We start from the raw sequence: 13,297 nt of genomic DNA, 5'->3' as shown, positions 1-13,297 counted from the left end.
GGCGATCGGAGCCCGGGGCGGGGCCTCTCCCCGCGGGATGGAGGCGCGGGGAGGCGGCGGGGGCGCGGGGCCCGCCTGCGGCTGCAAGGGGATCCGCCGCTGCCTGCTCTGCCAGGGGCCCGCGCCGGCCGCTCCGCCCCCGCAGGTAGCGGCGGGAGGGGACACTGGTGGGTTGGGGTAAGTGGGGGGTGGGTTGGGGGCGGTGCGGACAGGCACGGGGATTGCCCAATGCCTCGTGCGCCCTTGCTGCCCCCGGAGGACAGAGAGCGGCAGAGGGGGCTGTAGTCTGCCTCTCCCTGCCTGGAATGGTTTTGCATTCCCCCCCCCCCCCGCCCTTCCTTCGTTAGAGGGAGCGGCTAAGGGGGGGGGGGAAGCGTATCTGTTACATCAGCTGCTTCCATTCAAGTGCCCTCCCCTACTCCTGCCAGGTGGAGGAAACCCCACAAGGACAGCCCCTGCCCTTGGCATTTCCAGGGCATGGTACTGGTGATAGCTTTAGGCAACAGCCAGGCCTGGGGAGCATGACATTGATCTCTACCTGATTAGAAGTGATGCTAATGAGCTTCAGAAGGCATCCCCTCAAGCCAGGGCAGTAGATGTTGCTTCGACTTTGAATAGGGCACTGTCCAGCCAGATCTGGATCACTTCGTGTTTAGATTAGGCCTGTGTCAAAGGCATCAAAGGACTTGTTAGTAATGCAATTGGAGCACCCCGTCCAGAGTCAATTGCTCACATTTCACCTAGAGGCAGGAAAAACACAAAATAGTAATTGGGGTAGTCCTGGGGCTAGTGCACCAGACAGTGGGTCCATTTTTAAAGCATAGGATTCTGTTACTCTAACCAGCAGCATTGGTAGAGGTGCCTCTGGTTTTGCGGGGAGTCCAGCACTCTCTGCCCCAGTGAAGTTTGTTGCAACCTGGAGCACTGAGGGATGGGAGAGGGGCAATAATCCCTCAAATATACATTATGTTTTAAGAATGCACAGCTTGTTGTTTTTCCTCCAGTGATGGCTTGTACTATAGAGGTCACTGTTAAAGAAAGATAGCATCTATTAACCTGCATTGCAAAGATGCAGCTACAAAAGGAGGGCAACATTTCAATGAAGACAAACAGTGTAACTTTTTAACTCTATAACAGTCTTATGCATAGCTCACCTGTTGCAATGATGTAACAGATATCATGGCAGTTTTTTATCTTGCTGTGTCCTTTTTTATTTCCGCAGGAAAAGGGTAACTTCACTTATTGTCCAGCAGCAGGTTTAGCAGTAGGAAATGAATGCTCAGAGTTTGCTGGCTGGGCATTTCCATTTCCTGGCGTGTTCTTGCTGGAGGAGTTTATAAACCAAGATGAGGAATCTCAGATGGTTCAGCTGATGGATCAAGATGACTGGAAACTATCACAGTCTGGCCGAAGGAAGCAGGTCTGATTCCAGAAATATGCTTATTTCTAACTCCCTCTGGGGAAGGAGATTATTTCTTCAGTTAACAAAAATCATACTTTAGTTTTAATATTTTCATTAAATTGATTCTTTTTTAAATAAAACCATAATTGTATTTGAAATTAGCCAGGATGGGCAGGGGTGGTGTCCCTAAGCCTCTGTTTGCCAGAAGCTGGGAATGGGCGACGGGATGGATCACTCGATGATTACCTGTTCTGTTCATTCCCTCAAGGGCACCTGGCATCGGCCACTGTTGGAAGACAGGATACTGGGCTAGATGGACCTTTGGTTTGACCCAATACGGCCGTTCTTATGTTCTCTCAAGAGTGCATTTGTGATATAGTTATAATGAATCACACATGATTGTATTTGAATGTGCACTATCAGTGTCCATAAACAGGAAAACTGAATACAGGAGTATAAAATGACCCCATGAAAGTCATATAATCAGAACATGACTTGCACCAGCACGTCACTGGTAAAGATGGGAATAGAACCCAAAAGACCCAGGTCTCCTCAGTTTGTCCAGAGGATAATGCCTCCCTAGAAAAGCATGCCCCAGATTTTTATTTATCATCATCTGGTTTTCCTTTTCAACAGGACTATGGGCCCAAAGTGAACTTCAAGAAAAAGAAGCTGAAAGTTGATAGTTTCATTGGCTTGCCCAGTTTTAGCCAGGAGATTGTGCAGCGAATGAAGGCTCATTCTGCGCTAGAGGATTTCTTTCCTGTTGAGCAGTGTAACCTGGACTATCTGCCTGAAAGAGGGTCTGCCATTGACCCACACTTTGATGACTGGTGGCTTTGGGGGGAGCGACTGGTTAGCTTAAACTTGCTCTCAAAAACTGTGCTGTCCATGTCCTGTGATTCGGAGGACAGTCTCCAGTTATTTGCCACTCTCAGTCAAGGAAGTGGGGAATCAAATCACTCTGCCTCATCTCAAGCTTGTCAGACCCATGAATCAAACAACTATACTCCCACATCAGCATGTGAAAATTTAGACAGTTGGGATATTGACTGCTCATCTCCCCCAAGACTTATTCCATACAAAGAAGTTACTGTAGACATTCTCTTACCTAGGAGATCCCTGATTGTGCTGTATGGAGATGCACGCTATAAGTGGAAACATGCAATTTACCGCAAGCACATTGAGCATCGCCGGATCTGTGTCACCTTCAGGGAGCTGTCTGCAGAATTCGCTTTGGGAGGAAAGCAGGAAAAACTGGGTAAAGAGCTCCTCAAAATAGCCCTGACATTTCAAGGAAAACCAGTGTGAACAGGGGGAGAAAATTGGAATTATGAGTTGTTGGGATATTTGAAAATTAAAGTTCAGATTTTTTGCAGTTTATCACTGTCTTATTTGGAGATTGTTTAAGGGCCATTATCGGACCAAATTATGCAAAAATACAAAAGCTAGATCTCATGGCAATGTTATAACATTGCAGCAGTTGAAGGTGCTTGCTTGTTTTTAAAATAAGCCTTCCCTTGCAGTATCAAAACCAAAACCATTGTAGGATTAGCTGCTGGATGAGAATCAGAAGCTGGCTATTGTACTTTTGTCTTTACTGTAATGAAATGCAAAGTAGTAAACAAATCACTTTAAAATAATCACTTGAAGCTAAGGTGTAAACGAGGAAGGAAACTTAGTTTGTAAGTGATTTTCAATTTGACAGTCTGTATAGTCTAAACATTACTGTAAATTGATCTATGTTGATCTTGATGTTTCAAATTACTGCAAGCAGAAAAGGGTCTTGTTCTTTAAGCTTTTTGGATCCTCTTACTGCCTGGACTTTTCTTTTAGGGCTCTATTTTAAGAATCCAGGTGCTCTGCCTAAACTAATAGTGAATGAAAAATAAATGTCCCTTACTATGGGGCAGAATGTTTCACACTATCATTCTAGGAGCTAGTCACTAACCTTCTGGTTCAAATTCAGTCCAAGCAATGGAGCAGATTCCAAACTTTACTTGTCAAGGCTCAGTTTGGAGACACTGCTTTTAGAGCTGCACTGTTCCTTAGGAACATAATCTTCTTGTTTGCATCGGCTAGTTCCTTTAAAAGCCAGCGCTCCAGGGGAGGAGCATAAGTATCTACCCATAGATAATACAATACGCACAGAACTAATTGAAGTAATTTTGCCTTTACTGAAAATATTAACGGTCATTGTGAGAATTAATCATATATAAGTGTATGACCTACATCTTCTGGGATTTCAGAGCGACGGAGCAACATTTGCAGTGGGCTGTTTTCAAAGACAGTTCAGACATCTTCAGTATCTGAACTCTAAGTAGGTTGTGTTCTTTTCTGAGCATATGTAATCTCTGACCTGCCATTAATTCACAGTTATAAAAATATGTTTTTAAGAACAAGCAAAGAGGCAGACTACAGCATGAATCCTTTCCTGTAACTTCCAACAAAGGCTCAGGTTTGTGTCACTCCATGTAGGAGATTTGAGAAGTCAGCTGTGGCAGAAGCTAGTTTCTTCATGTAGTAAGTCTTAGGCTTCAGCCACTTCTATTAAAGAAAAAAAAATTACTCACTACAAACAACTGACACAAATAGAAAAAGCATTGAGTTATCTGATATTTTAATCACATTGAGTTTTACATACACAAAACACAGGGCTGATCATAATTGCAGACAAAATGAACCAGTTTCAGTTTAGTCAAATATTTAAATGCAAATGCACAAATAGCAACATATTAATTCTTACATTCATTAGCAAGTATTAAATGTACATCGTGTCACACCCGTGACTCCCGCATAAGCCTTGAAACCATGAGCTGCTATTCAGATTTGCTGACAGCAAAGCATTCCCTTCACACAGTTAAAGCATTCCCTCGCTCTGCAGGAAACAATATACTGTGACAGGGAAGATCTGTCACGGCAGGACAATTCTTTGTGCCCGATACTACTATAAAAATGCAACGTGCATGAGACTTGTTTACTACAGCCACATGTCTATTTAAAAAACCAAACAAACACACACACCCCCTCTCCCATAGGCTACAAGCTTTTTGGTCCAATCAGAAAGCAGGATTGTGTGTAACTTGTACTCTTAAGCTAAAGACCCCCCCAACTTTTTCTGGTAAATGTACCAGTTCATTCTAACCTCTTTTGTACTGCTAGCACCTACGTCCTATTACTCAGTTGCATAGCATGCTCTGTTGCAAGATGAGTCTTGGAGTGCTCCCAACTACATCTCAATTCAGTGCATGTCCAATTGACTGTAAGGAAGGCAGTGGCAGAATCCTGGAGCGCAGTACCATGGTTCAGTGAGTTAGAAAGCCTTGAGAACCACAGTTGTATATGTAACAATACTTTGGAACCATGGTCCTAAATCATCCTGTTTGCTGTTAGTTTACTAAGCGACAGTAGACAGAGTATTTAAATTAGTGTTTGGTCCTTATATTTCAGTCATTAAACATTCTTCATTTAACTTACGCTCTGTGCTCTCACTCCACTGCTAAAATATTCGATGTGCTGGTTGTTTTAATCTCAAGGTACCAGATTGTTTCATGGAGAACAGAATTCCATAACAAGAAGATTAATTGTAGTGCATACTTTGGCTCACGCTGTACTATGTGTTTCTTGGCTGTGTTTTCAGCCCTGTACAATCTAAATGAAGACAGTCCCTGCCCTGAGGAAAACAGACTAGAGAGACTCAGAATGAACTAACCTTTAAAAAATGTATGCTGTTATATTCTGAACTATAAACTAAAGGGTTTTATACTATGTATTTTAGAGAGGCTGAAGTTTAATTTGGTAACGGCTTCTTGCTGCATCTTAGTGCATACTTTTCCTAGGTAAACATTGACATGAGCACCTGTTTAAGGAGCTCCTGAATGCAATACTTGTAAACCTGGCATTTCATGCTGCTATGGCATCGGTAACACACATGGTGGCTCTGTTTTGATTTGTGAAAAGCATCTGCACGTTCTCTCCTGAAAAGGCAGAATGGCAGCATTGTAAAGACATGAATAGTTGTTCTGGATTATCAAATATTGTAGAGATCTGTGGAAGGTATAAAGAGGTTTTTAATCTGTAACTAGTAGCTGCTAAGAAGAGTTTGGGGCTTCTTTGCTAATGCAGTTAATGTAATACATTTAAACTATTCGAGTTCAATGCAACAGTAACTCCCATCAGAGCAGTATAAATTTAACCTAGATTAGTGCTTGTAAACACATTTCAAAAACAGGCTCCTTCTCAAAAATCAGATTTATCAAATTGACTTGCATCCCGTACATTTTATAAAGGGGGAGCCTACCATATTTGGTCAAAATTAATTAAATTAGGTCAACATCCTAATGTACTATTATATTTTCTTTGTCCATACAGGACACTGGATGACTCAGTCTAGCCTTCAAAAATATAGTCTTAAACAGCATGACAGTGTAAAGACCACTGTACTTTAGAAAATCTAGATCCAGTTTCACATAGGATGGGTTCTTATTATTCACACATCTAGATACAGTCTAGGATATATATGTATTCCATAAAATACTCCATGCATAGGTAAAGCAAGACTGGAACAGGAACTAGGTGGAAAAAGCCCCACAGCCTTCAAAAGTTTTCTCCTGGCACTTAAATTATTCAACATTTTGTTCTCGGTATCAGCTGTTACAATCAAAGCAAAGGTGAGCTTTGAACTGTATGTACAGATATTAATGGAGATGTTTGCTATATTCAGATGGTTATCAAATGATTTAGAGTATTAACTTTGAAGTGGACACAAAGGAGATTGATGGTGAGAAGTTAATTAGAAAATAAATGGGCTGGTCTGATTGTTCAGGCACTTGGGGATAGAACTGGTTTCTTTGTTTCTCTGGCTGCAAGGAATCGGAGGGGAGGGGTTTGTGGCAGTGGTACAAAGCTTGGAGGATAGGGAAGGTATGAAATGGGGAATGTTGAGGGTATGAGAATTTAAAATCCAGGATGTAGGAGAGAGAGGGGGAGAGAAGAGGGTGGATGTCCTGAAATACTGGAAAATATTGGACAAGGAGCTTAGGCTCCAGTCCTGCAATGTACATTGCATGGCAGCCTATTGTGCTTTCATGGCGCTCTAGTGACGTCAATAGGGCTTCACACAGACACAGCCTCCATCTGTGTGTTGTAAATTGCAGGGTCAGAGCTTAAGGATACATTGCTAAAGTCACAAAGTCAAGCACACTAACTCTGTGGTGGTGTGCATTCTACCTTCCCACATATTACTACCGCCTACTGTAAAATGCATGCCATACCTTAATTCATCCACTGTGTTTAAGGCATCTTTATCATAGGAACATAGGAATTATAAGACTGGATCAGATTGAGGTCCATCTGTATCTTGTCTCTGAGAGAACCTCCACCAGATGCCTCAGAGGAAGATGCCAGCACCCATAGTAGGCAGATGTGGTCTGCCCCCACACAAGTCTCATCCAAATCCCCAAGAATCAGATTGGCTCCAACCTTGCATCTGGAGTTTTTATCCCTTCCAAAACTCTGTTTGTATCTTGACTGTGATTTTAAGTGAGCAGCCTTGGGCCCCAACCCTTCCAGTACATACAGACGAGTTCAGCGGGCGTACTCATTTGCTTAAAGATATTCAAATGTTTGCAAAATCAAAACTTTGATGCTGCATTACTGTGGTCTGGTGCCTTTCCTTTCCTGACAAATAATTTGTATTTGTCTTTTACTATTATTGTGATGCAGTCTAAAGGGGAAGGTGACCGTTTACACTAATATGGTCACCATTGTTGCAAAATTGTAATAAATCTTGTACAAAGAGTGCCTTGTAAGGGATCAATTAAAAGGTCATAATTTGCTGAAACTCATTGTCCTGTTTGAATGTATCATCGTTATATATGAAGTTATGAAAAGCTGAGATATATTTGTAACTCAAACATGTTGTGAGATTGAGCAACACCCACAGGTTAGCTCTTCAGAATGACAAAGAAGCTGTAAATAAGGGTAAAGACACCTCAGATGGCATGTGTGCAGGAAGGGGCAAGCAAAGATTTGAAATTCATATGAGGAACTGAGGGCAAAGCACTTCTGCCATGGAACTGCTCGACCCCTTGAGACAGCCAGGATTTTTCCAGCAAACAAAGGATCAAGATATAAAAGGAGAGAACAAAGGTTCCTGGCCACCTCTCTCCTACCCCATCTCTGGATGGTGAATTCTGATTGGGGAAGTTTTAAACGAAAGGACTGAGGTCCTAAAGCTACTTGGGCAACCCAGAGAGACTTATAGGAAACTAGCAGATTTAACATGCATGCTAACATTTTGGACTACATTCTCTGATCCAACAGTAATATGTTTTACCTGTCAACCTTTTAATAAATCATTTCTTCTCTTAGTTAATAAATCTTTAGTTAATTTACTAAGGATTGGCCACAGAGTTGTTTCTTGTGTAAGGTCCTGAGCATCCATTGACCTGGGTAGACCCTAATGTGGGGTGGGTTTTTTCGTCTTAATAACCTTACATCACAGAAGTCCAGTTTGTCCGGGTGGTAATAAGGGGCTGGAATGTCTAAGGGGATTGCTTGTAGCTCCCTCGTAAAATTAGTATAAATGATCCAGCAGCAGATTTTATTACTGGCTTGGTAAAATCTAATGGTAGAATATACCACCAGTTTGTGGGGGGGGGGAAGGGGTGTCTGCCCTATTTTCTGACAATCTGTCCTGAGTTTGGCATTTTTAGCTGTGACTCACTCCAGGCACAATGACAATTATTTGTTTATTTAAGTCTTGTGTTATGGATGTTATTTGTCCCTTCACATAACACAAGAACCAGGGGCCACCCAATGAAATTAATAGGCAGCAGGTTTAAAACAAACAAAAGGAAGTAGTTCTTCAAACAATGCACAGTCAACCTGTGGAACTCATTGCCAGGGGATGTTGTGAAGGCCAAAAGTATAACTGGGTTAAAAAAAGAATTATCTAAAAAGAATTAGATTAAGTTGATGGAGGATAGATCCATCAATGGCTGTTAGCCGAGATGGTCAGGGATGCAACCCTCAATGTCCCTAAGCCTCTGATTGCCAGAAGCTGGAAATGGATGACAGGGGATGGATCACTCGATAATTGCCCTGTTCTATTCATACACTCTGAAGCATCTGGCATTTTCTGCACCTACACTATTCACCTTTTCCTTGCAGCAAAATCCTCCATTGACACATTTACAGTCCCAGCACCAGCTGATGTCCCTGTCTGGGCCCTCCGCTATCAGGGAGAATTTAAGTGATGTTGAAGAGGGAGGGAGTTTCAATAGGCTTTACTAAAATCTTAGCAGATGCTCCATGAGCATACTCAGATGTGATTTTTTCCTTAATCAGTTTTTCAGTGTCTCATCTCTTTCCTCCTCAAAACAAAGGCACACATCCTCTGGGGATTTATGTCCCGGCAAAGTTTCACACTCCAGCCATTTTTTTTTGTAGCCATGTTCAAAAATCGTTTGGTTAGAAACCCCACATGTGCACAATAGAGTGCACTGGGCCACTTTTTAAAATTAAAACCACAATTTTTCTTTTTACCCTACTTTCACTAAGACACCACTAAGTGGATTTTGCGAATCTTTCCAAAAAGTCCCCATCAGAGAGAGCCAAAGCACATTTTATCGTATCTTAACCTGCTTAGCAATCCTAACTGTCTCAGGTACTTGCAAAGAAACAATTGAGGAGAAGACGACAAAGTCCACTGTACCTTAAGAGCTTTTCCCTATTATGATCCCCAAATCTTTGGTCTGGACTACTCTTCTGTCATACATAAGCCAGCTTTGGCCTTAGACTTATTATTTCTTATTATCTAGAGTAAACTTCATTTCCCTAAGATCAATCCAGATTCTTGAAATCTGCTTGCATTGTTTTCCCCTCCTGTCTGGAGACAGCAACTATTTAAATGTGCACATTCTTATATCCAATTCATAACTTTTAAGTGAAAAGTCTCAAGCTACCACCCAGATGTATAATACCTTACAAGGAACTTTTGTCCAGCAGGCAAGATGCCATTTATAAACACTTGTTTCACGGTTTTGGCCAACTTTCTATCCAATACATTATTTACCTCTTGTCACAGCATGAACTGGGCCTTTAAAAAGATCTGAAGCCCCAGCTCTCTCTTGCCCACACCTGGTTCCCTCCAAAATAAGGCAACTACAGGCTATCGCAAGGTCTATTTGGAAGAAGCAGGATTTAAGTGAGTATGCTGAACCACTCTGCAGCACATGATCAAACCCTCCTATGCAGTCTCCAAAAGCAGCCAGGGATGAATGGAAAATGTACTACAATGGCTCAGGTCTTTCCTCTCAGACTGAACCCAATGGATTGTCAGGAATAATTGCCTCTAGCCCCCTCATACCAGGTGTCCCACCAGGCTTAGCTATTTTCCCATTCTTTTCAATGCGTGTGAAGCTTCTGGGAGAGCTAGTGAGATAGCATAGGCTGAAGTACCAACAGTACATGGATGACACCGAGCTGTACATCTTCCTTCCATCAACTGAAAACCAGCCTCCAAGCTTTCTGATTGTCTTTCTGACATCGGCATCAGGAAAAAGAGCAGCTGGCTGAATTTGAATCTGGATAAGGCTGAAGGAATGCTAGCAAGAGGAGGAAAGTAGAGGCATTACAATCCCATCTATCAAAGTGCCAGACATCTAGGCTGGACTATTGCAATTCTCTGGATCTAGTAAGGAAGACCCCATTCCCAGAGTAAACTCTGCATAGAAAGAGATCTTGAAGATATTGTGGATAATTCTCTGCAAACATCCATTCAACGTGCAGCAGCAGTCAAAAAAGTTAACAGAATATGGGAATCATTAAGAAAGGGATAGATAAGATGACAGAAAATATATTGCCTCTATATAAATCCATGGTATGCCCACACCTTGATATGGCCACCCCCATCTCAAAAAAGATATATTGGAATTGGAAAAGATTCAGAAAAGGGCAACAAAAATGATTAGGGATATGGAATAGCTTCCATATGAGGAGATATTAAAAAGACTGGGACTCTTTAGCTTGGAAAAGAGACGATGAAGGGGAGATATGATAGAGGTCTAGAAAATAATGACCAGTGTGGAGAAAGGGAATAAGGAAGTGTTATTTACTCCTTCTTGTAACACAAGAACCAGGGGTCTCCAAATGAAGTTAATAGACAGGAGGCTTAAAACAAGCAAAAGGAAGTATTTCTTCACACAACGCACAGTCAACTTGTGGAACTCTTTGCCAGAAGATGCTGTGAATGCCACGTATATACCAGGGTTCAAAAAAAAAAAAAAAAGAACCAGATAAATTCATGGAGGATAGGTTCAGCAATTACTATAAGCCAGGATGGGCAGGGAAGGTGTCCCTAGCCTCTGTTTGCCAGAAGCTAGGAATGGGCAAAATGGGATGGATCACTTGTTCTGTTCATTCTCTCTGAAGCACCTGGCACTGGCCACTGTCAGAAGACAGAATACTGGACTAGATGGACCTTTGGTCTGACCCAGTATGGCTGTTCTCATGTTCTTACCCCAACACACTGCTTTCTGCACTGGCTTCCCAAAGAAGACAGTCCAGTTCAAAATCACAGTCCTGATTTTCAAAATCGTACAGAGAACTGATCCCAACCCCCTGAGACCACATATCTCCCTCTGTGACAAGGACCTCCCAGCCACTGTGTTTTTAAGGGAAAATGATACTGTCGACCAATAGATGTAGGTTTGTAACTATGGGAGACAGGGTCTGGACTAAAAATATGGAACTCACTTCCAGAAGAAATCAGAACAGCCACTAACCTCAATGTATTCAGAGCCAAGTATAAAACCCCTCTCTTCCCTAGACTTTCCTACAATAGTGCTCTCATTCTCAAATTCATTCTTTTCAGAAATACTCTAAGCCTGATACTTGGTGGCAGAGAGAGAGAGATCACTGTCACCTTTTTAAGTAATAAGAGGTGCCCCGACACTATGAAGAGGAGGGGCCTTTTAAGTACCTAGATAGGTAGCTTCCTTCCCTCAGCAGAGGAAACAGACCTAATAAGAGCAGCAGCTGGTTGGGAAGGCTCAGTGGGGACAGCTTGCGTCAGGGCCTGCATGGTTCTCTGCTAAAAGGGAGCCAAAGAAGGAACTGCCTGAGAAGACTCAGAAGACGACCTGGGGAAGAGCAGTCATCAGGGGTCTGCAGCAAAACCACTGGTGGCTCCCTGCGGCAAAGAATCAGAAACAGAGGCCATGAGGGGCTGAGTAGAAGACTGCAGGAAGAAGCCAGGGAGAAAGCCTGAACAGAGCTAGATATAAGCAGAATGTGGCCCTGGGAATCATGAAACAAGCAGTTGGAAGCTGAAGACAAGTTGTCGCTCTACAGTATAGGGAGGTCCCGGGGTGAAATCTGGAATAGAGGGACTAGAGGCCGTGGGGAAAAAATGCAACAAACAGAAGACAACAACTGGTAAATTTAGACAACTGAGAATGTAATGGAAGGAAACAGGACAGTCACTTACAAGCTTCACTACTGGAAATCCTTTCATGCGAAGACAAGCAGCAGCTGCTGGAATTTTTGGCACAGTGGCTCAGACACGCACAGCTGGCCAACCAGGGCTCAACTCCATGAAGCCTTCACAAAAGTCTAATTAAAACAAGCTCATACCGCTTCAGACATTGCTTGGGAAACGGCTGAGTTTCACCATGCTGCCAAACACCCGTTTTTTGGATCAACTACAATTTCTGTAGCTGTGGCTGACACCATGTTCAACCTTTAAGGAACACACAACAGTGAGTCTGTATTGGAGAGCGGTGAGGATGAAGACACATTAGAGGAAGACAAAGAGGCACAGGAGAAAGAGAAAAGGAACCACTACACTTGGGGCAGGAGCTGGAGAGGAGCCATAGCAAGAAGCTGATGAGAGGGTCTAGGAGTGCCTAGCTGTCACAGACCCCTGCAGCCAAGCAGTAAAAAGTCTATTGATGCAAGGAGGATTAATGCCCGCCCACACACACACACACACACACACACACACACACACACACACACAGGGCAAGGCTGTGGCCTAAATCTTGCTTCTTGTTGTTTTGACTTTATTTGCCATGGCAGAGGACAATTTGATTTGGCTGGAGGGCCAAATCATCCTACTGGCTTGCAGGAGACAGCCTTTAGTGCAGGGGTTCTCAACCTTTTTTGATTCTGAGGCCTCCCACTCCCAACATGCTATAAAACTCCATGGCCCACTTGTGGCACAACAACTGTTTTTCTGCATATAAAAAGCAGGACCAGCATTAGGAGGTAGCAAGCAAGGAAACTACCTGGAGCCCCTTGAAGCTAAGTTACTCAGCCTTCAGCTTCAGCCCCGGGTGACTGGGCTCGGGGTTTTGGGGCTTCAGCTTCTGCCCTGGGCCCCAGCAAGTCTAATGCTGGCCCTGCTTGGCAGCCCTCCTCAAACCTGCTCACAGCCCCCCAGGGGGCCCCAGACTCCTGGTTGAGAACCACTGCTCTAGTGAACAAAGTTAGGCACAGCCTGAGGCCTGGTCTACACCAAAAACTTAAGTCAATCTAGCTACTTCATTTAGGGTTGTGAACAATTTCATGCCACTACATTCGAAACTCTGATTTTCATTACTGTGATCCTGATCTGGTTTTGAAATGTCAATACTAATTTTTACTGTGGTGAGATGAGAAAAGGAGTGAGATGGGACAGAATTCAACCCTAATGTCCTAGCCAACCTCCAAATCAGGTAATTATACTCTACTCACCTAAACTATCCTAGCAATTTCAACTGCAATCAGTATTAAAGTTCCATCCTAAAACTTGCATAGTGTACCTGTGCAATGTCAGAGAGAGGCTACACTTCAATAATGGATGAAGAGATTATCGTCTGACATTCAAAACATGTTGGGGGTCCTTAGGAT

General features: G+C 43.0%; 1 protein-coding gene across 1 annotated transcript; it reads left to right on the top strand.

Moving 5' to 3' along the window:
• Window positions 1-37: 37 nt before the first annotated feature.
• Window positions 38-7,797, top strand: ALKBH4 (alkB homolog 4, lysine demethylase). The gene is made up of 3 exons (XM_030537024.1): window positions 38-145; window positions 1,223-1,420; window positions 2,039-7,797. The coding sequence occupies exons 1-3, from the start codon at window positions 38-40 to the stop codon at window positions 2,711-2,713; spliced, it is 981 nt and encodes a 326-aa protein (XP_030392884.1). The 3' UTR covers window positions 2,714-7,797.
• Window positions 7,798-13,297: the final 5,500 nt, after the last annotated feature.

The sequence above is a fragment of the Gopherus evgoodei genome, chromosome 17 (genome assembly GCF_007399415.2).
Source record: "Gopherus evgoodei ecotype Sinaloan lineage chromosome 17, rGopEvg1_v1.p, whole genome shotgun sequence".
NCBI lineage: Eukaryota > Metazoa > Chordata > Testudines > Testudinidae > Gopherus > Gopherus evgoodei.
This window is presented reverse-complemented; position numbering and strand designations above follow the sequence as displayed.

Bases quoted from the DNA above. Each gene is read 5' to 3' on its own strand.
- ALKBH4 (XM_030537024.1), top strand. From the start codon at position 38: ATGGAGGCGCGGGGAGGCGGCGGGGGCGCGGGGCCCGCCTGCGGCTGC. The intron at 146-1,222 runs GTAGCGGCGGGA...TTATTTCCGCAG, and splicing joins CGGCCGCTCCGCCCCCGCAG to GAAAAGGGTAACTTCACTTA. The intron at 1,421-2,038 runs GTCTGATTCCAG...CCTTTTCAACAG, and splicing joins AGTCTGGCCGAAGGAAGCAG to GACTATGGGCCCAAAGTGAA.